The sequence below is a fragment of the Ylistrum balloti genome, unplaced genomic scaffold (assembly GCF_031769215.1).
Source record: "Ylistrum balloti isolate Yb309-2 unplaced genomic scaffold, AGI_CSIRO_Ybal_v1 Utg369812, whole genome shotgun sequence".
In the NCBI taxonomy this organism is placed as follows: domain Eukaryota; kingdom Metazoa; phylum Mollusca; class Bivalvia; order Pectinida; family Pectinidae; genus Ylistrum; species Ylistrum balloti.
This window is the reverse complement of record NW_026781984.1, coordinates 481886-505915: the sequence shown is the minus strand read 5'-3', so window position 1 is coordinate 505915 and position 24030 is coordinate 481886. Positions and strand designations below refer to the sequence as shown.

The 24030-nt window shown below is 37.2% G+C and overlaps 1 protein-coding gene across 1 annotated transcript in view; it reads right to left on the bottom strand.

The window, feature by feature from the left end:
- Nucleotides 1–24030, bottom strand: part of LOC132544884 (C2 domain-containing protein 5-like) — a gene marked incomplete at its 5' end in the record, with an annotated part of 51757 nt that overhangs the window by 8146 nt on the left and 19581 nt on the right. The window contains 12 exons of the mRNA XM_060208536.1: nucleotides 448–555; nucleotides 4456–4561; nucleotides 5010–5099; nucleotides 5618–5704; nucleotides 6650–6778; nucleotides 7936–8040; nucleotides 19770–19868; nucleotides 20063–20125; nucleotides 21192–21266; nucleotides 21773–21826; nucleotides 22437–22494; nucleotides 23809–23898. Coding sequence (XP_060064519.1) covers nucleotides 448–555; nucleotides 4456–4561; nucleotides 5010–5099; nucleotides 5618–5704; nucleotides 6650–6778; nucleotides 7936–8040; nucleotides 19770–19868; nucleotides 20063–20125; nucleotides 21192–21266; nucleotides 21773–21826; nucleotides 22437–22494; nucleotides 23809–23898 — 1064 coding nt within the window. The remainder of the gene's footprint in view (nucleotides 1–447; nucleotides 556–4455; nucleotides 4562–5009; nucleotides 5100–5617; nucleotides 5705–6649; nucleotides 6779–7935; nucleotides 8041–19769; nucleotides 19869–20062; nucleotides 20126–21191; nucleotides 21267–21772; nucleotides 21827–22436; nucleotides 22495–23808; nucleotides 23899–24030) is intronic.

The following is a 24030-nucleotide window of genomic DNA, read 5'->3' as shown; positions in this document are numbered from 1 at the left end:
TGATTGGAGGAGGATAAACATGTTTACAGAACATCAAAAAATTAGCAACATATCAGCAGAATCCAAATTCTTTTGTCTGGGGGCCAATTCATACACCCCCCCCCCTACCCCTCCCAACCCCGCCAAACCCCTACCACCACCTCTGCCAAAAGAGTTCTCAAACGGGCAAACGAACAAGGAGAATAAAATAAAATGAAGAGTTCCAGACGAGTAAACATCTTTTGTTTCAACTAAAGAAGCTGGCACGAAGGCTGTCGGCTACCTGACTGAACAACATGCGGAAGGCCTGCCACATGTAATTCAGGGAAAGTGTCCTACCAGCAGTCAGTTCTTGAGAGACACAAACCATTCCCAATAGAGTCTAAAAACCATCACCTGGGGGTTTTAAATAAGAACAGAATGTATTACCTACTATGATCTAGTGTGATAGTGATAAATGCATCTGACCTTTGAGGTAGTTGTGTAGGTTCGGTGACGATTCTGATAACTCTTCCATCTGGAACATCATATCGTCAGGTTGATTTTCTGCTCCTCCACTGTCGCCACCAGCAGGAGCTGTAAAAAAAAACCAGTATACTGTACTTAATCTTGGTTGCCTTGACAGAAAATTAGATTTTGTCACTGAGACAGCTGATATTATACAATTACAAGAAGTATTTTTTTTAAAGCAGTAGTCTTTTGAAGGCATTTTTTAGTCTTGAGAGTAACAAGTTTTGTCAAAAAATTTTTAAGTAAATTTCGATAAATATGTACTCATGAACATTCTACATTAATATAACATTGACATCACTGAGGTGAGTTACGAAAAGGTGAAGGCCGCAACAACATCACTGAAGCATAACTTCCCACATACAACACCCAAAGAGCATAAGCCTTAAACAGAATAAAATAAAATTTGCACTTTGTATAAGCACATATATATCCAGTAATTTATGCATTAAAAATCATAGACATATGTCAATGACAAACTTTTATTTTTATTAATCTGCATCGGTGGTGCAGTATTTTTCACTTTTTTCTTTTCCTTTGGAATGCAGTAGATTTCTGATAAACAGGCTACAGTGTATTTTAAGTTTGGTTGCCTAATTCTGTATAAAGTTTAACTTTCACCTGTGAATTTGTGTAAACACAGGGAATAATGTTGATCGAAAATTACAATAGGGTTTGTTAACACAGATACGGCTGACCAATCACACTGTCATTCAGACAAAAACTGACAGATGGTTCAATCACTGAAGACTGGTTTTAACCACTAACAGATGGTTCAATCACTGAAGACTGGTTTTAAACACTGACAGGTGGTTCAATCACTAAAGACTGGTTTTAACCACTGACAGGTTGCTTGATCAGTGAAGACTGGTTTTAACCACTGACAGGTGGTTCAATCACTGAAGACTGGTTTTAACCACTGACAGGTGGTTCAATCACTGAAGACTGGTTTTAAACACTGACAGGTGGTTCAATCACTGAAGACTGGTTTTAACCACTGACAGGTGGTTCAATCACTGAAGACTGGTTTTAACCACTGACAGATGGTTCAATCACTGAAGACTGGTTTTAACCACTGACAGGTGGTTCAATCACTGAAGACTGGTTTTAAACACTGACAGGTGGTTCAATCACTGAAGACTGGTTTTAACCACTGACAGGTGGTTCAATCACTGAAGACTGGTTTTAACCACTGACAGATGGTTCAATCACTGAAGACTGGTTTTAAACACTGACAGATGGTTCAATCACTGAAGACTGGTTTTAACCACTGACAGGTGGTTCAATCACTGAAGACTGGTTTTAACCACTAACAGATGGTTCAATCACTGAAGACTGGTTTTAAACACTGACAGGTGGTTCAATCACTGAAGACTGGTTTTAACCACTGACAGGTTGTTTGATCAGTGAAGACTGGTTTTAACCACTGACAGGTGGTTCAATCACTGAAGACTGGTTTTAACCACTGACAGGTGGTTCAATCACTGAAGACTGGTTTTAAACACTGACAGGTGGTTCAATCACTGAAGACTGGTTTTAACCACTGACAAGTGGTTCAATCACTGAAGACTGGTTTTAACCACTGACAGATGGTTCAATCACTGAAGACTGGTTTTAACCACCAACAGATGGTTCAATCACTGAAGACTGGTTTTAAACACTGACAGGTGGTTCAATCACTGAAGACTGGTTTTAAACACTGACAGGTGGTTCAATCACTGAAGACTGGTTTTAACCACTGACAGGTTGTTTGATCAGTGAAGACTGGTTTTAACCACTGACAGGTGGTTCAATCACTGAAGACTGGTTTTAACCACTGACAGGTGGTTCAATCACTGAAGACTGGTTTTAAACACTGACAGGTGGTTCAATCACTGAAGACTGGTTTTAAACACTGACAGGTGGTTCAATCACTGAAGACTGGTTTTAACCACCAACAGATGGTTCAATCACTGAAGACTGGTTTTAAACACTGACAGGTGGTTCAATCACTGAAGACTGGTTTTAACCACTGACAGGTGGTTCAATCACTGAAGACTGGTTTTAAACACTGACAGGTGGTTCAATCACTGAAGACTGGTTTTAAACACTGACAGGTGGTTCAATCACTGAAGACTGGTTTTAAACACTGACAGGTGGTTCAATCACTGAAGACTGGTTTTAACCACTAACAGATGGTTCAATCACTGAAGACTGGTTTTAACCACTAACAGATGGTTCAATCACTGAAGACTGGTTTTAAACACTGACAGGTGGTTCAATCACTGATGACTGGTTTGAACCACTGACAGGTGGTTCAATCACTGAAGACTGGTTTTAACCACTGACAGGTGGTTCAATCACTGAAGACTGGTTTTAACCACTGACAGGTGGTTCAATCACTGATGACTGGTTTGAACCACTGACAGGTGGTTCAATCACTGAAGACTGGTTTTAACCACTGACAGGTGGTTCAATCACTGAAGACTGGTTTTAAACACTGACAGGTTGTTCAATCACTGAAGACTGGTTTTAAACACTGACAGGTTGTTCAATCACTGAAGACTGGTTTTAACCACTGACAGGTTGTTTGATCAGTGAAGACTGGTTTTAACCACTGACAGGTTGTTTGATCAGTGAAGACTAGTTTTTTAATCACTGAAGACTTGCTTTAATCACTGAAGACTTGCTTTAATCACTGAAGACTGGCTTTAATCACTGAAGACTGGTTTTAACCACTGACAGATGGTTCAATCACTGAAGACTGGTTTTAACCACCAACAGATGGTTCAATCACTGAAGACTGGTTTTAAACACTGACAGGTGGTTCAATCACTGAAGACTGGTTTTAACCACTGACAGGTGGTTCAATCACTGAAGACTGGTTTTAAACACTGACAGGTGGTTCAATCACTGAAGACTGGTTTTAAACACTGACAGGTGGTTCAATCACTGAAGACTGGTTTTAAACACTGACAGGTGGTTCAATCACTGAAGACTGGTTTTAACCACTAACAGATGGTTCAATCACTGAAGACTGGTTTTAACCACTAACAGATGGTTCAATCACTGAAGACTGGTTTTAAACACTGACAGGTGGTTCAATCACTGATGACTGGTTTGAACCACTGACAGGTGGTTCAATCACTGAAGACTGGTTTTAACCACTGACAGGTGGTTCAATCACTGATGACTGGTTTGAACCACTGACAGGTGGTTCAATCACTGATGACTGGTTTGAACCACTGACAGGTGGTTCAATCACTGAAGACTGGTTTTAACCACTGACAGGTGGTTCAATCACTGAAGACTGGTTTTAAACACTGACAGGTTGTTCAATCACTGAAGACTGGTTTTAAACACTGACAGGTTGTTCAATCACTGAAGACTGGTTTTAACCACTGACAGGTTGTTTGATCAGTGAAGACTGGTTTTAACCACTGACAGGTTGTTTGATCAGTGAAGACTAGTTTTTTAATCACTGAAGACTTGCTTTAATCACTGAAGACTTGCTTTAATCACTGAAGACTGGCTTTAATCACTGAAGACTGGTTTTAACCACTGAAGACTGGTTTTAATCACTGACAGGTGGTTCAATCACTGAAGACTGGATTTAACCAGACAGGTGGTTCAATCACTGAAGATTGGTTTTAACCACTGACAGGTGGTTCAAACACTGAAGACTGGTTTTAACCACTGACAGATGGTTCAATCGCTGAAGACTGGTTTTAACCACTGACAGGAGGTTCAAACACTGAAGACTGGTTTTAACCACTGACAGGAGGTTCAATTACTGAAGACTGGTTTTAGCCACTGACAGATGGTTCAATTGCTGAAGACTGGTAATAACCACTGACAGGAGGTTCAAACACTGAAGACTGGTTTTAATCACTGACAGGTTGTTCAATCACTGAAGACTGGTTTTAATCACTGAAGACTGGCTGGATATTAATCCTTTCCACATCACTGAACATGAGATTACATTACCTGTTTTCAGGAGGTTTCCTTTAGCACCAGATGTATGGATGTCCAAGAGAGAAGATGTGGCCAGATGATGGTCAGTGAGTCCCACACAAACACCGGTCAGAGTGATCTATAGCAACAAAAACAAGGTCCACTCTGATATACAACAGCCCCAATAAATATAAAAATGACGTTATCATGGAACTATATTCTGTTTACTTCCTGTTGTTGACAAACCTTTCCAAAAAATTGGAATCAGCTGTTTTGCTTTTCCATCAGTTGTCTGGCTGTTCCATCAGAGTGTATAATGTCCAAGAATGGTTATTGTTTTTAAGGAGTGCAAGTAAAGACAAAAATGCTTTCAAAATAAATATATGTAAAACAAATTTTCCTTTTTGTTGTTTGCTTGTGTATAGAGTGCATTTTGACTCGATATATCAACATGACATATTAATGCAACTTAATTCAAACATCTGTAAAAATTGCAGTTTACATACCAATAAACAAGAAAAGAGACAAATTATTTCTCAAAATGACCTTTCGAAATGACCTCTACGTTGTCTGACCATCATACTGACCTGTATTTCATCCTCATCTGGGAGCTCAACATTGAACTCCAGCTTGCATACACAGCATGGAACCATTCTTCTTAACTTAAAACAAATTTTCTTCAAGAAAAAAAAAAACAGATTCTAGGTTTTGATATCTGACAAAATCCATGTCTAGGTCTCAAAATATATTAACTTGAAACTGGATTTCATTTATCCCAAAACCTAAAAGTTTTTAACTGCCAATAAGCTTACTTGTGGTAATGTGTCAACTCGTGTCTATTTCAGTTCTGTAGGTAGTCAACACACATTTGAATATCTACATAAATTTCTTTACAATAAGCATTTCATTCTACAATGAGTAAAAAAATCTGTGTCATTTCCTCCGCTTATTTCAGGATGAATATGACAATTGTTTACCGATTACCAAAATAATATAAAAAAGCTTTCTGAGAATGTTTTAAGTTTAAGTTTTAAGCAAACTTTTCTTATTAGTTTTATTATTTTTCAGTGATAAAATACGATATCTTCAAAATGACAATTTGACAGTAATTTCTATAATCTATCTTTTTGACAATTTGAGACTAATTTCTATGATGTACCTTTTTAACAATTTTAGAGTATTTTTTATAATCTACCTTTTTCATGTTTTCAAACAGGTCGGAGAAATCTTGTTTCTTGTCTGCTGTTGGAATGAATTCATGGCGCCAAACATAGTTGAACATCTACAACACATCCAGAAACCATTCATTATTTCATCTGATTGTGAGTGAGAAATGTCTTTAAATGTACCAGGTAACTTATATGTAACGCAAAATCCTGAAAATGAACGTCTGTTTACAAGTTACTGCTTATGATAATACTTTTGATCCAAAAAGCCGAGGACAATCATAAAATGCCTTGTATGATGGATTGAAATAACAGAACAAAGAATGTGGTATATTAGTATGGAACAGCAGAAAAAATGAAGAAAACACATGTCCATTCACCACAGACACTTGGATTTTTATTTGTTTTCAGAAATGAAACAGTTTAAAATGACAAGGAATATGGTAGTGGAAATATTTTTTGTAGTGGTAGATCACACTGGTGATGTGTATGGAGGTTCCAGACATCTAGTCTTACCCGGATAGTATGATTGGAGAGGTGATAACTGATCAGGCCATGTTGATTACGACTCAGAGATCGATACTTATGGACAATGTGAACATTCACAAATTTGTTAGGTCACATACAAGAAGAATACTTAAAGTACAAAACTGCAATAATGGATTCAAAAAATCAGTTGAATACATGTATTTTAGTGCAAATGAGAATAGGTGGAGATTTTAACATTAACAATTAGTTATGTTATAATTAGTTACTTACAACAGTACGATTTTCAATCATTTCTCGTTACCCACAACATTTCACCAATTCAAGTTTATTTGAGCCCTGCATGTACGTTTTTAGTTCTTAAATATTCAGTATATAACTAAATTGAGCAGTTCATATCTAAAATATCCATTCTCCTATAAAATCATGGGTTTCAACTCGGATTGTCAATTCAATGGAAATTACTATTCAAATTTTAACTGATTCATCCATAGTTTCATCCCTTTAACAGTGTAAGCATCATTGTTTGCTAGAAGCAGTAACTTACAACCAGATGTCAGTCATCTGTCACTGACCTGGAAGTTATAGGTGAGGTTTGCTGACAGTGCTCCAGGTACACGCTCTGTGTTAATAAGATTAAATCCCTCGGGAGTCACAGAATCATTCAAGATGGAGGCAATGTTCTGGTCTTTGGTATCGTCGACCTAGAAACAGAAAATGCCATAGCTTGTCCATGCCTCTTTATATCACTTTCATTTGATATGAGAAGAACAAAGTGTAATTGTCTGAAAAAAGATTCATGAGGTTTCTTGAGATCAAATCTGAAGGATCAATTGAAAGTTAACTAAAAAACCAAACCAGAACACTTTCAATCATTCCATTCACAATAAAATAGCAACTTACAGAGAGAAGATCGAAGTTACAATTTGACTGATGTTGTGATATGTGTGAGAATTGCATTTCTTGCATTTGAGAAAAATCAATTTAACACAGAGTAATTTTATAACTCAATATTGTTTTTTTTTTTCCCGATTCACAAACATCAGAACAAACATTGAGATGTGTAGATGCCTGTTTCTTGTAAGTTCCTTAGTTACACTGTAGATGTCATCTTATATAATGAACAAAAATTAAAAGCCAATAAAATTTTTCAAAGAAAAAGTAAACTTATCACAACAACTATCTAGTTTTGTATTTATTTGTTTGGTATGTGTGGATTACCGACACAAAACTAAAGGATGAAAAGACAAAATTATGTGCTCCAGTTCAAAATAACCATATCAGTAAGTATGTAGTTTGTCCAGTCCTGTGGAAGTGACCAGTGCAGAGAGAGGACACAGATCTATAATTTATGTTATCAGTACATAAATACACGTACCTGTATCGTCCCTTGAGACAAGAATTACTATCACTCTAGGGTATTATAAATACCATAACTATATACAATACTGTACAGATATAACAGGCGAGTATATTTACAACTCTCTTAAGTCTAAACCTCTCACCCTCCTAGTCGGTGTACCTAGTACATATGTACTCACTCACACATAAACATTAGAATCTACATTCACCAATAATCCAAGACAGTGGAAATGTCACCGATACAAAAACAAATTTGTGTGTACAGCTAATGTGGAGAAATAATTGCGTATATTCATAATTCTTGCAAAAAAATTTAATTGTTTAATCAAATTCTATAGGATTAGACTTTGGGCCTCTTTTTAAAACCTTGTAAAGATTTTTTCGAAGCAGATTTGGTTGATATCAGCTCAGTCATTCTGGAGGAGATGATTTTAATGTTACCAGAACACTGTAGCAATGTAACTTAAAAAATAATTTCATTTGGTACAATAAATAATACCTCAAGTATGAATGTGTTCTTACTGCCAGAGGACAGTTCAAGGTCAGACCCATCATCGTCACTTTCATCTGTGGTCACACTGTGTGGGCTGGTCTGTCCGGTGTCCTGAAACAGACAAAGCATCAACAATAATAGCAGATCACCTGACAGAAGTTGATGTTCACAGGTGGCAGCTAAATGCAATTTGATTAATTTCAAATTCTTATTAAAATTTTTAATAAATAAAATTTTGTGTACATTGTTTTTATGTTGGTTCTTTATACCATCTGAAAACATTGTGAGTGTAGGACCTTCATAATTCAATATCAAACAGTGTGAAAAATGTACCTGTCCACCTATTAATTACCTGGTAACATATATCAATGTCTCAAAGTGGTTCAAAGATTAATTAGGTCAATGTCTCGTATTAGTCCAAAGATGAATTAGGTCAATGTCTCATACTGGATCAGATATTAATTAGGTCAATGTCTCGTATTGGCCCAAACAGTAATTAGGTCAATGTTTCGTATTGGCCCAAAGGTTAATTAGGTCAATGTCTCGTATTGGCCCAAAGACTAATTAGGTCAATGTCTTGTATTGGCCCAAAGATGAATTAGGTCAATGTCTCATACTGGATCAAATATTAATTAGGTCAATGTCTTGTATTGGCCCAAACAGTAATTAGGTCAATGTCTTGTACTGGCCCAAACACTAATTAGGTCAATGTCTTGTATTGGCCCAAAAATTAATTAGGTCAATGTCTTGTATTGGCCCAAACACTAATTAGGTCAATGTCTCATATTGGCCAAAAGACTAATTAGGTCAATGTCTCGTATTGGCCCAAAGACTAATTAGGTCAATGTCTCGTATTGGTCCAAATAGTAATAAGGTCAATCTCTTGTACTGGTTCAAAGATTAATTATGGCAATGTCTCATACTGAGTAAATATGAATTAAGTCAATGTCTCGTATTGGTCCAATGATTACTAGGTCAATGCCTCATACTGGTTCAAATATGAATTATGTTGATGTCTTGTGCTGGTTCAAAGAGTTATTCTGTCAATGTTTGTAATCTTCATTATAACTTAAAGGAATTTTTTTTAAATATCTTTCTTAAAACAAATTTTTAATTTGGTTAATAAATCAATCATGTGGTTATCTGACACTCTACAATATCAGCAACATTTTAAAGTTTACAGTGACTTCATAAAAAATGTACCACATTTATCCTACAAAATGTCCTAGGGCAACACATTACCTCTAAATCATAGTCAGGGATGGGCTTATTACAGGAACCCAGGGGTAAACACATATCTCTGCTTCAAAGTCAGAGGGGTGGGCTTATAACAGGACCTCGGAGGGCTTATTACAGGACCTCAGGAGGCCAACTTATTACTTTTGACTCAAAGTCAAGGGGATGGATTTAATACAAGACCTTAGGGGGCCAACACTACCTCTGATTCATTGTTTGAGGTGGGCTTATTATAAAAACAATATAATGGTTTATATTCTTTAATTTAGACGGTAGCAATAAATATAGATGGCTTGTTGTAAGGATATTTCACCCTTTTAGTAGTACTTAAAGCAGTGTAGGGTTTTGTTCCTATACCAAGTGTACACTCAAATTATAAAATATGTTTAATGTAGCAATAAATATAGATGGCTTGTTGTAAGGATATTTCACCCTTTTAGTAGTACTTAAAGCAGTGTAGGGTTTTGTTCCTATACCAAGAATATTTGTACCCTACACTCAAATTATAAAATATGTTTAATGTCGGAAACTTTGGCTGGTATATTCAGAATAGGTATGTCAGATTAGAATGGATGGGTGAATTTAGGTACACAGAGTAAAGCATACCTGGCTGATGTTGTGATTGATGACACTTAGCTCTAACCATTACTGTGAAAGACGACTATTTATGCAGTTTAAAGTACAAAAAGATTCTACCTACTAGCTCAGTTTTCGCTTGTAATACCGCCATTCTATGGGACTCATCAAATCTTCATTTAATATTTTGGAGGCAGATTTGTAAATGCAAAATTATACCAGACTGAGATCCTGATGAAAAGAAATGCAGTAAAACCACTGACATATGGTAACACTCTGACAATACAATGTATATATTTTATAACAGGTTAAATCGCTTCACAGAGAAACTCACATCTCCCAACACCATATATAATCCTTTCACAGCAGTTAGCCTGAATCTGATATAATTCAGTGAGCTCTAAGACATCTTCACAGTAGTGAGATATTTGTCACATCCAGTCACCCTTTTACAACTACAGGGTGATATTACTACTCATGTAGATTTATAACATTTTAAAGAGCAATTTTCTTTCTAATATTTTGAAATTAAGACAGCTTTACTTCAGAGATATCAGATACTTTAATATCAAATGAAACAATATTTGCATCCCAGTAAGTGTAATGTCAGTAGGCCACACAATAGTAAGAGGATATATCAACCACATTTTAACAATTAAAAGCTGTATCCCCAACTTCTTAATTCACTATCTACATCCCTACAACTAACCTCTCCCTAAACTCCTTCAACTTTTCTTTTAATGGACAATTCCCGTAAATTCTATATTAACCATTCTATCAACCATAACTACTCCTTCAACTTCTTCTTTAACCACTAACTCCTTCAACTACTTTTTTTAATTGACCACTCCCTCAAATTTTCTTTTAAATGACCTCTCCTAACTTCTCTTTCAATCATTGATTCCTTCAAATTCTATCTAAATATTTATTTTTTAAGTGTTGGTAAACAGCAGTGATTAGAATTGTGTTGGTCGGCAGCAGTGTGCGGGACATTGTTGGTCGGCAGCAGTGTGCTGGACATTGTTGGTCGGCAGCAGTGTGCGGAACATTGTTGGTCCGCAGCAGTGTGCGGGACATTGTTGGCCGGCAGCAGTGTGCGGGACATTGTTGGTCGGCAGCAGTGTGCGGGACAGTGTTGGTCGGCAGCAGTGTGCGGGACATTGTTGGTCGGCAGCAGTGTGCGGGACAGTGTTGGTCGGCAGCAGTGTGCGGGACAGTGTTGGTCGGCAGCAGTGTGTGGGACAGTGTTGGTCGGCAGCAGTGTGTGGGACTGTTGGTCGGCAGCAGTGTGTGGGACAGTGTTGGTCGGCAGCAGTGTGCGGGACAGTGTTGGTCGGCAGCAGTGTGTGGGACAGTGTTGGTCGGCAGCAGTGTGTGGGACTGTTGGTCGGCAGCAGTGTGTGGGACAGTGTTGGTCGGCAGCAGTGTGTGGGACAGTGTTGGTCGGCAGCAGTGTGTGGGGCAGTGTTGGTCGGCAGCAGTGTGTGGGACAGTCTTCTACACTGTCCTTCAGATAAAAAGACATTGTGGTTCTAGTACAACCCTATATCATCTGATCAATTTTTTATTATAGAAGTATAAGACACATCTAACAGTTGAAGACTATTACACATACAATTGTGTCACATATTCACATATAGAAATTGCCAACCATACACTGTACTTGTACCACTTGTACAAGGGATAGCATGAAGTTTACTATATCACAGGAATACTACTGCTTTATCAGATATTACTGGTAATACTTCCTCCACATACAACAGAGGTACAGTGTTGCTATGGGAACACATGTTACAAAAAACAGCTCTATTAAGGATAGAGCTAAAATGATCTCTGACTTCCAGAAGAAACAGACCATAGTGGACAACAGCTACAAGTTATCTCATCATCATATCCCATTACAAGCTTTGTCTGTACCTGGCCAACTTTGATACTGTACTAAATAGATATAACACAGTAAAATAAGATGTTTTTGTGGGTAAAATTTTTCATGGTTTTTTTTTTTTCTGTTTAATATTATTCTGTGAACACTTATACTTATTTGAAAAGTTAGTGGACATAAGAATTTGTGGATTGAGGTTACTAAAGAAGCAAGTGAAAAAAAAATCCTCACAAGAATTAATAATTTTACATTAGTTGGTATATACGGGCTACCATAACCTGTCTAATCATGTCTTTGGCATTCAATTCTTCCATACTTTAATACGACCACACTTAGCATTTTAAAGCCCAGCAGTATTTCCCCCACAAAGGTCCACACAGAGCTCAGTGATGGGGAGAGTGGCTATCTGTAGTATTTATGGTCTGCTCATTGACAGCCTCTTGTAGATATTTATATCTGGACACACGCAGGACTTTATTCACAACAGGTGAGCAAATTCTTACTTTCATATATGTGAAAAATACACGATACTTTGGATTTTTCAAAAGGTAGAGACTATGAACTAATGGATAAATTATCAGACTTTCTTGATCTCTGGTTGCTATAGAAATCATCAAGACTAATTATCAGCCTACTTACCAATTAATTAATTAATTAATTATAGCCACTTCAGTGTCAGTCAATTATCTGTAAAAAAAATTTGGTTTTCTACTTTTTGTAATTTTTTCACTTTGACAAATTTAGAAAATAGAAAAGAACAGGAGACACATTTATTTACAATTTAATGAAAATAAACTTTCTATCATTTTCTTTTTTGATATTATTCAAACAATTATTTTCAATTCAAATCCAAAAACATTTCATTTTCCTGTGTTTAATATAATTCATTAATTACAAAAAGTATGATTTTCCTTAAATATTTTATCATCTTTTCTTCACAACTGATAAAAATATGAATTGAAGAATTTTATTAGCATTAAAACATAAAATGATCTGATATTTCGTCAAAAGTTAGTTAGTCCTGAAGCACACACTACTTTTCTATTGGCAACCAATTGCCTAGCTAGTATGTACTTGTGTTTTAAGAGGCAGTGAACTGGGATGATAGGAGACCTGACATTTGACCCTTGGTCTGGAGAATGGACTGATGGGGTGGTCACTCAGAGGGACAAGCAGCTGGCACTATGGTCAGCAGTGGACAAGGGTGACCTTCTCAGTGTCCGAGCCATGATTGACAAAGGGATGGACATAAACAGTACAGATATGGTAATTTCAGTTTATAACATAAATATGAATATATATTTTCTTGGTAATGGAAGTTCAAACATGCACATCTTACATTGGGACTATTTCAGAATCATCACTTTTGAAGACTGCTTTTAGATTTGAATTAACAAGTGAATTAACAGAAACATCCCCTACCCTGAGGGTGTGACAGAGAAATCTCCAACCCGAGGGATGATGTTTTGTTGTTGCCTAACTCGAAGCTCTGTCGTGGGTTAGACTACAAAATAAATCACCCTGAGGGTTGGAGATTTCTCTGTCCCACACTCTGAGGGTAGGGGATGATTTTTTTCTCCCACCCCATTATTTCCGCCACAACGTCAACAAAAATTGGATTTTCTTCAGGATACCGATAGCTAGCAGACAATGTTTGTTTACAATCCAGAAATAGTTCCAGACAAACTTCCGGTTTAGCACATCCTTATTGGCACAAGGGTATCTCCCTCTAGGGGGTGACAAGCTGATCTTTCCCAGCTAAAACAGGAGACACGGCTGTGAATGGTGGGAGAATGTAGACTGTCACATGAGAAAATAACATTATTTGAAATGTTATTGTTACACTATTCAAATGAAATAAATTTCAAAACATATTTGTACCTCAATATTCTGGTAATATTTTAGCATGGCAACCTAGTGTTACATACAGCGGTCATCTGGCATTCATCAGAAATGGTCAAGGAGCTGATAGACGCTGGTGTTGATGTCAACAGAACCAACGATGTAAGTTTCATCATCACCTATATCAGATGGACATCTGTGGTCTGTGTGTTTCTACAGAACACTTTTCCAGACACCAGGAAAGTTAATATCAATACAAACTGCAATCATTTTAGAACTCTGTCTTTTATTTCATATCTGTAATGTACCAGAGACCAGGAACTGTATTCACGAAACCGTTCTCATGCACAAGCATAGATTATGTACTCAAGTCTTATATCTTGTTTTAGTTAAAAATGAATAAAAAAAGGCTGATTTTGTCAAAGATTTGAAAATATTTTGAAAGACTTCAAGCCAAAGGCTATATTCTATGTTTAGAGTTGACATTTGTATTATTGGATAAGATTTAGGTGAATTATGAAAAAGTTGTCTAGAGTACAAAATTCATGCTTGAGCTTGAGAACGCTTTCATGAATACGGACCCAGGTGTTTCAACCTCTGGCACAAAAGACAACTCTCCATGTTACCTATATCTCATGTGAACATGTAATGTTTCTGTAATTCATAAACAGTAGCAAGTTATCTCCATCTTGGCTTCATTACAAGTGGACACCATGACTGTGTAACAGTACTGAAAGGACATTAACATCACACGCAAATACTGTTACTGTAAGGTCAGACACAACAAGCTTTTCCAGGAGATCACAGACAAAGCTTTTGATGCACTTATTATCATCATTATCAATTGGCCAACAATGTAATCAGTTCAAAAAATTCACTGTCTCCAGATAAATGTCCAGATAGCATGTAGTAGCAAATTCGTAGAATTCGTAGTCTGACAAAAGGTACATAAATATGCACTATTTACACAGAATGGACAGACTCCACTACACTTAGCTGCAGACAAAGGAAAAGCTGATGCTGTACTGCAACTACTAGAAGGAGGGACACAGACTGACATCAAAACAAAGGTAGGTGTACACTGTACCATTGGAGGGAGGGACACAGGCTGACATCAAACAAAGGTAGGTGTACACTGTATCACTGGAGGGAGGGACACAGGCTGACATCAAAACAAAGGTAGGTCTACACTGTACCACTGAAGGGAGGGACACAGACTGACATCAAAACAAAGGTAGATCTACACTGTACCACTGAAGGGAGGGATACAGGCTGACATCAAAACAAAGGTAGGTGTACACTGTACCACTGAAGGGAGGGACACAGACTGACATCAAAACAAAGGTAGGTGTACACTGTACCATTTGAAGGAGGGACAAAGGCTGACATCAAAACAAAGGTAGGTGTACACTGTACCACTGGAGGGAGGGACACAGACTGACATCAAAATAAAGGTAGGTCTACACTGTACCACTGGAAGGAGGGACACAGGCTGACATCAAACAAAGGTAGGTGTACACTGTACCATTAGAGGGAGGGACACAGGCTGACATTAAAGGTAGGTCTACACTGTACCACTGAAGGGAGGGATACAGGCTGACATCAAAACAAAGGTAGGTCTACACTGTACCACAAGAGGAAGGGACACAGGCTCACATCAAAGGTAGGTGTACACTGTACCACTGGAGGGAGGGACACAGGCTGACATCAAAGGTAGGTCTACACTGTACCACTGGAGGGAGGGACACAGGCTGACATCAAAACAATTGTAGGTCTACACTGTACCACTGGAGGGAGGGACACAGGCTGGCATCAAAGGTAGGTCTGCACTGTACCACTGGAGGGAGGGACACAGGCTGACATCAAAGCAAAGGTAGGTCTACACTTTACCACTGGATGGAGGGACACAGGCTGACATCAAAGATAGGTCTACACTGTACCATTGGAGGGAGGGACACAGGCTGACATCAAAGGTAGGTGTACACTGTACCACTGGAGGGAGGGACACAGGCTGACATCAAAGGTAGGTCTACACTGTACCACTAGAGGAAGGGACACAGGCTCACATCAAAGGTAGGTGTACACTCTACCACTGGAGGGAGGGACACAGGCTGACATCAAAGGTAGGTCTACACTGTACCACTGGAGGGAGGGACACAGACTGACACCAAAACAAAGGTAGGTCTACACTGTACCACTGGAGGGAGGGACACTGACTGACATCAAATGTAGGTCTACACTGTACCACTGGAAGGAGGGACACTGGCTGACATCAAAACAATGGTAGGTTTACACTGTACCACTGGGGGTAGGGACACAGGCTGACATTAAAGGTAGGTCTACACTGTACCACTGAAGGGAGGGATACAGGCTGACATCAAAACAAAGGTAGGTCTACACTGTACCACTGAAGGGAGGGACACAGACTGACATCAAAGGTAGGTGTACACTGTACCACTGGAGGGAGGGACACAGGCTGACATCAAAGGTAGGTGTACAGTGTACCACTGGAGGGAGGGACACAGGCTGACATCAAAGATAGGTCTACACTGTACCACTGGAGGGAGGGACACAGGCTGACATCAAAATAAAGGTAGGTCTACACTGTACTACTGGAGGGAGGGACACAGGATGACATCAAAGGTAGGTGTACACTGTACCACTGGAGGGAGGGACACAGGCTGACATCAAAGGTAGGTCTACACTGTACCACTGGAGGGAGGGACACAGGCTCACATCAAAGGTAGGTGTACACTGTACCACTGGAGGAAGGGACACAGGCTGACATCAAAGGTAGGTCTACAATGTACTACTGGAGGGAGGGACACAGGCTGACATCAAAACAAAGGTAGGTGTACACTGTACCACTGGAGGGAGGGACACACTCCTACAGAATACATTTATGCTTGTTCAATCACTTTTAGGTTATGAAATTTGCCACTTAGAGAAGGAAATTAATTGGGAAACAATTGAATGATCCAATCCATTACTAGAGGTTTTTAGACTTTTAACGAGTTTTACATTGTTGCCAAGTAACTGATTGTTATTCTTCTCCAGTATAGCGAGATGACAGCCTTGCATCTTGCTGCCAAGGGTGGTCATCCTAACACTGTCCGTTTGCTGCTTGACCAAGGCTCAAACCCTAACACACGAGACTGTGTAAGTATACAACTACTTTATATCACCATGGTCATTACTAAAATGCAGCGATGCAAAATTCACATTTTGAAACTATAATCCCTTGTGTGTAAGGACTTTACCCAAGGGGATGAGAAGGAAAAAATACACCTATTACAACAGTAGTATTTCTTTCTATTAACAAAGTGATACAGCTAGGTGCCTTATTTTTTCTGTAGAGCTGGCCTTATTTCCTCAAAGCTCAGTTGTTTTAAACCCAAAAATCATGGGTTTTTAAAGTGAAATTGGCACTCTATGAAAATCAATCTAACCTAGCCTCATTTGCTCAAAGCTCAAAAATCAAGGACTTTCAAAGTGAAATTAAAACTCTATGAATATCAGTCTAACCTTTCCAAGGAGGCATATACCTGAAAATGTGAAGAAGTAAGTATTAGCTGTGCTTTGATCAACTGAGGTCTACTTGACAGCCAATTGATTGACTAATCATTATTTTTGTTTTTACAGACAAAAGATGCATTCAGTTTGTTGTCTACTTTACAGATAGGTAAAATTCCGGAGTTTTATGCTGCAAATATTTCCACAAAGAAAGAGTTTGAATTTTGGAGACAGCGAAATAGAGAAATAATCAGAAGTGGCAATGAAACAGATTCTAGTTTTGTGAAAGACCATAACCATGGTTACAATAAACAACTCAAAGGCAGTACAAGTGAGCTCAATTCTACACTTATCTCGTCACCTGCTACTCAGACTGTATCAACAGCATCTTCATATAACAGAGGAATGGACACAAAAGTACATCAAAGATCAGACAAAACAGGTCATCAGCTAAAAACTAAAAGAGATTTGAGTGGTCGTTCAGCACAATCTAGCAAAATTACAAAAGGTCATTCGGTACCATCCAACAGGGACACAAGAGGTCATTCGGTACCATCCAACAGGGACACAAGAGGTCATTCAGTGCATTTTGTTAAGGACCCTCATAAAATGGATCAGGAAACAACAAGAAGTAAGAAAATTGTAAACTCTGGAAAAAACCCTTCCTCCAGTACCAACATCAACAAGAAACTTGTGTTCTCCAAGGAACACCAGGCACGTATGGCTACCAATGTGTTTGATAGATTAGCAGGCAAGAAACAGTGAAAAGGCTTATAGACCCTGTGATCAGGAAGACATAGTTAGCATAAAGTCCACTACATTTATCATCCAGATTTTACTACTAAATATCTCACAAATATCATTAATTCTGTATACAGACTATTTTCAACTATAGCTGCTTGCCATAACTTGTGGACATGACATAAACAAAATAAAAATAGACACTATTATCAATTTTATGACTGAGCATTTCTTAAAATTTAAGAGAAATCATTGTTTCTATCTTAAGAATATTGGGTAATGTAAATAAAAATTTTTTGAAGATTTCTGAATATTCCAGTTCTTGTGTAAATATTACGATAAGATAAACTTATGGAACCTCAGTTTCTGTAAAATGTTACGAGACCATGTTCTCATGATTAGGTAGCACGATGTGGTTTGTATATGGTATTCCTGGTAATTTGACAAATCATGATAGACGGTGATCCGCACCATTAACTCACTATTTGTGCTGTGTTAATTCAGGTGTGACTATTTCCTGGATTTATCGGTATTGCAATACTGTTAGGGTAGTTTGGTTTAGTTCAATGTTGCTTGATGTCAGGGTCATTTAAGGATGTGCCAGGTTGGTTTGTAGAGAAAAATCACTGACCTGTGGCCAGTATCTGGCTACTGCCCCATGTAGGTTTTGAACCTGCAGCCCAGAAGTAGAGGGCTAGAGAAAATGACTGTCAGATATGTTAACCACTGAACCACCTCACCCTTTGGTTTTAACAAGAGACACAGATCAAACATGTTGCACAGATTTTCATTGCTGTACTCAATACATCATATTTTAGCATGTCGTTATAATTAATTTCTCTGATGTCAACGTCAATCCTCTGCTGTGACTAGAAAGATAGCCTCCTTGCTTGGGCTATCGTAAGAATTCATCAGTATATCAGGGATTAGATCACGAAAATTGTCCAATAAAAAGCAGTGCTACATGACACTGATTATCTTATACCAATAATTCTATCCAACTTTGAACTATTTCCAATAGAAAATAGACAAGTTATGCTCAAAATGACAGAGACTATTATAAACGTTACCCTCTCCTCATGGGAAATGTGAGACCATGGGGGGGGGGGGGTTCACAAAATTTGGTAAAACACCTAAGACACTTACATCCATAAAGAGTATTTAATTTTACCATGCTTGAGTATCGAAAAAAAGAGTTTTTGAACTTTCAGTCAATTTGATCTCTTTTGAACCCACCCATCAACCCTTACAAAATAAAAATACTTTTGATATATCAGCACGGCGGGATTCACCACCGTCAGCTGCGGCCTGAAAGAGCAGCACACCAAACCCACACAAGACTGCGAGTAAATCTGGGGTTATTGATTACTGCACTTGACTCTTCGTAAATGCACTAAGTATGTTTGCGATAGCGACTGCATGGTCCTTGTGTCCGACAACACTGCAATCTACTGTTAACTCTATCATTACACTTCTATTATCTGGGGATTCTCTATACGTCCTCACAAATTTACATGTCACTATTTGTTCAATGCAATGAAAATATTGCCCTACGCCTTTACATGTAGAAGGTGTGACAATACACAGATGAGGTTAAGAAAAAACTGCATAAAGTATATCAACTATACAATGTAGCAAATGCATGTTCATTTGACTGAAATAATTTGTACCATAACCTCAGTCAGGGATAAGTCATCCTTGGATACTCTAGGTGTTATGCTCACTTTCGCCCTTTGTAGCCCTGGAACATATCTTGGCAAAATCGTAGGTTCCATGTGCGTAAACAAAATACTAGTTTGATCCTTATGTTTCAATCAAATAAATCTCGAAGTCACATAATGGTATCTTGTAATGGCTTTGAAGTTGGGTGTCTCTCTTTTGTAATCTTCAAAAGGAGGATACCAGCTTGTGATTGGTAAGTTTTTACTCCTGGAACCAATCAGATTACTTCGCATGTACTTTTGATTTTGTTATGACATGTTCCAGTAGTGCAGAGAGCGAAAGTGATTATAACCCCTGGAGTGTCGAGGATGAGTCTAAGTTGACTCACTAGTTGTAAGAGGTCGTGTATCTCTCGATTTTTCTGTACAGTCTCTATTATCTTCTTTTGTAATTCCATAAGAGCCAAGTTCTCACGGTCAGAAGTTGCCTACAGAAAATAAAAGAAATAAAATCAATATTTTTTTTTTATTAAACCAAAAAAAAATTCTTGAATTCTTGAATTTTTTTTCAAATGTTATGAGCATTCAGGCAAACGTATATCTTTTTTTTTTTCTTTTTAAAAAATATTAAATGGGACCAAAAATTGATTTTTAGTGGTTTTGCTGAGAAGTCATGACTTACCTGTCCAGTAACCTTGGGTACAGGTGGAAGCATTAAAGCTGATAAAAACACAGCAGTGGCAGTCTGTAAAAGGAGTTATCATTACTGTTCTTTGTCTCAGAGGATAATGAAGATGTGACATTCATAGATCAGGACTCAACATCAATATACATGTATATATTCAAATTTTGAAGAAATTAACATTTGAAAATTTCAATGGTTTTCCTTTCTAGTGGTCACTTTGCATCCCTACCAAAAGCAAAATAACACACAAAGTTGTGTAAGACAATTGTACAGTAGCTACTGGAATATGAAAAAGAGGCCCAAGGGCCTTAACAGTCACCTGAGTCACTATGCTTCTTGTAACATGTTATAGAAATGATTTGGTTAAAAAAAAAATAACATAACCTTAATTATATTGTACACATAATACAAATGTAAATTGGGTATACATTAACTACTGTCCCGTGCTAAGACTTCTAACAAAGTTTGAATGAAAAGAAATTACACTCAAGATTTTGAATTTTCCTATATAGAAACTTCAATCCAGGAACAGAAGAACATCTTTGAAATTTCAGTCAATCTGACCCATTTTTGGCCCACCTATCAGCCCCTGGGGATCAGTCAAGTCAATTTGTGTAAACTGTCAGCTTATACTAATAAAAAAAAATTCTGAGTTTGAACTATTTCTGAAAGAAAACAAACAATTTATGTTCAAAAATGTAATTTTCACATATGAAATTTAATAACTTTTACCCCCTCCCCTGGGCAAAATGTGAGACCCTGGAGTCATGAAATTCACAATTTTTGTAAACCATCTGAAGACACTTCCATCCATGAAGGGTACTTGATTCTATCATACCTGGATTTGAGAAGAAGTTTTTTGGAATTTCATTAAATTTTGACTCTTTTTGTCCCTGCCCCTCAGGCCCCTGGGGTTGGGGACCATATAATTTACAATTATGGTACACCTTTAGCCATGTTAAGTTTTTTAAAATTTCATTGAAATCAGTTAAGGAGTTTTCCAGGAGAAGTTGAAAATATTAAAAGTTTATGACACATCAACCCCGACAAATGAGGATCGCAATTGGTCACCCTGAGACTTTGTCTCAAGTGACATAAAAACTGAAAAAGAACACAAATTACTTACTGCTATTCCAACCAGTAGAGTATCCCCGACAGAAATCTGTATCTTCAGTCCAAATAAACCATTCATACCGCGTAACTTAAAATCAAGATCAGTTTAAATAGAAAATTATATCACAGAGCTATATAACTCCAGCTATCATGTCGTCCTAACACAAACACTCACATCGAATCTGGATAATTTTGATTCCTATAAACTGGAAATCATTTAAAAAACTATGTAAAACATGAATGTGTAGATCAACCTTAATCCATGGTGACGATTATAAAATATCTTTTTTATTATAATATTGCTACTTTACAGAACGTAAGTAAGGAGACTTAATGTTTGTCATAAATATGTCCAGTCATACTATACTTTTAACATATTACCAGAAAAACAATGAAAGATTCACACAGAATTTTACGATTATATTCACCTCCCGGAAAAAAAAAGCTATTTTGTACAAAGTTCTTTTAAAAACAAAGTAGCTCCTAACTGAATATGTATCAGTTTTAGAACAGATGGATATTATGGAACCTTGTCAATGAAGCCATGAAATGTAAAATAAGACATTTATGTGGGCCTCATGTTTTTTGGCATACCTTTAACTTGTTCATAAGTTGGTTGTGTAATTCATACTCCAAGAAGGGTAGGCTCTGTGAAAATCAACATTTTAACAATTCATATATATGTAATACTATGCCCTAGTTGCAACAAAATTCTTAAGAGGGACTTTAAATCTGTTCTGTGTAAGGTATGTGATAATTGCATGCACAATTAGTGTAACGCTTATGTCTTCATTGTGGTAATAACCTTTTTCATTCAAAAGTCATGGTCAAGGTCACATGGTCAAAAAAAGATGTCACCAGAAGGGTCTTGTCACAAGGAACACACATGCAGAATATCAAAGTCATACCTCTTATGATGCAAGAGTTATGGCCAATATTAAAATTTTTCACATGTAGTCATATGCCCCCGATCTTTTGATCCGAGGGTATAAAAATACTGCATATCAGATCTTTGGTCAAGAGAAAGGTCAGTTGCTGATCCTACAACTTTAGTTAGGATATAATAATGCATTCATGTTAAGGGGTAAAATACCTAAAAATGGTCATATCCATATATGGAATAGCAACAAGCTGTAAAACTCATAAAAGACCAGATACTTATTTATTGATTTTTAATTCAAACAAGACATAAGACTTGAGATCAAAATTCCAGCTTGAGCATGAGAACGGTTTCATGAATACGGGCCCAGATACTTACATCACTTATCTCTCGCGCATTTGTCTCCCCTTTTCCTTTCAATTTCATTCTGCAGATTCTGAAACAATAAAAAGAAGGATATTTTGGGAGAATTAAAAAGGTTTAAGATTAGATCGTCACAGAGAACTAATTTTTCATTTTTGACAGCGAGATCATCTAGACTGATAATTAATGTATCAATGATCATGACTCCCCACAGTAATATTGAAATAGAGGATCTTACACTTGTGTCAATATGATATTTAATTTATTGAAACAAGTTCTACAATTTGACATGTCACAGGTCTTTATTTGAGTTCAATAAATTTGAAAATATCACAATTTTTTAAGTAAGTGACATACCAAATTATTTTGCCAGTGTAATAAATTCCATATTGCATGGACACAAATGTAAGATTCTATTTATCATAAAGATCATATTTCTGAAAAATCAAGCAAAAACTCTCAAATCAATTTCTCTGTAAGGTAGACTTCTTTAGATCCAGTAAATATTTCACTACCAGGACAATCATGTGACAATATCATGACACGACTTATTTATGACATCACAAAAGTGTTATTACATGTCTCATGATGTTTACAATATAACTCAATGATGTGACACAATAGATCAATTATATAATAAACAGGATTCCAAAAACAGTTTTGATATAACTTAAATCTCAATTGAATTGGCTTGATTTCATTTATATCTTAATCAATAACAGTTTTGAAGAGTCAAGAATATGTTAATAAGAAGTTAATATGCAACCCTGTATCTCAGTCAGGTGATTTGGACACTTTCAGTCACTTTATGGAACAATGGAGGGAACATCTCATTGGGTTCGATGGGAGGAATCACAGACATTGTTGTGTGGGCTATTCATGAAGACCAGTCACCAGAAGGAGCTCATATATGAACTGTAGGGTGTGTATAGGGTGTGAATAGATTAGGGTTTATAGGCTATAGGTAGTAGCATATTCTATAATATCTTCAGATCTTCATAGTAGTGTATAGACTGGTGTGAAATATCATTATTGGTAGTGTGAATCTGTCGTGTGAGAGATTTCCTGATGATAGGTGTACCATATGTATATATTAACCGAGACTAGAGCCAACGCCATGATTTTTAGAACAGGTGTATAATGTTCCCAATACCCGTCACTTGGATACCTACGCCAGTATGCAGGGCGATTGAAGAATCAGGAGCAATCAATTGATATGTATAGATTTGTACAGTAGCCGTTGTAAATTGTACTAAATATAAATATTGTAAACTGTTGTTTTCTCTTGTGTTCCGATCCATCATCTCCATTAGCTTACACACGGTACAACCTTTTTGTTGTCATTAACAACAGGTTAGCTAGATATACACTGAATACACCAACTCACCTTGCCTGAATGAGCGATCCTCGACCACAAATTTGAATTTCACTCGGAGGGTCGATGGTGGTAAATAGGACATCAGGCACCTTTCTCTTTCTGTGAAGATATAAACATTTCATCTCCAATCTTAAATACATACACAAATTATCATCTGTAAAAACTTTAATTCACTGTGTGTGAGAATGTCTGCACAAGATAGGTTCTAAGATGGAAATTATTTCATCTCTA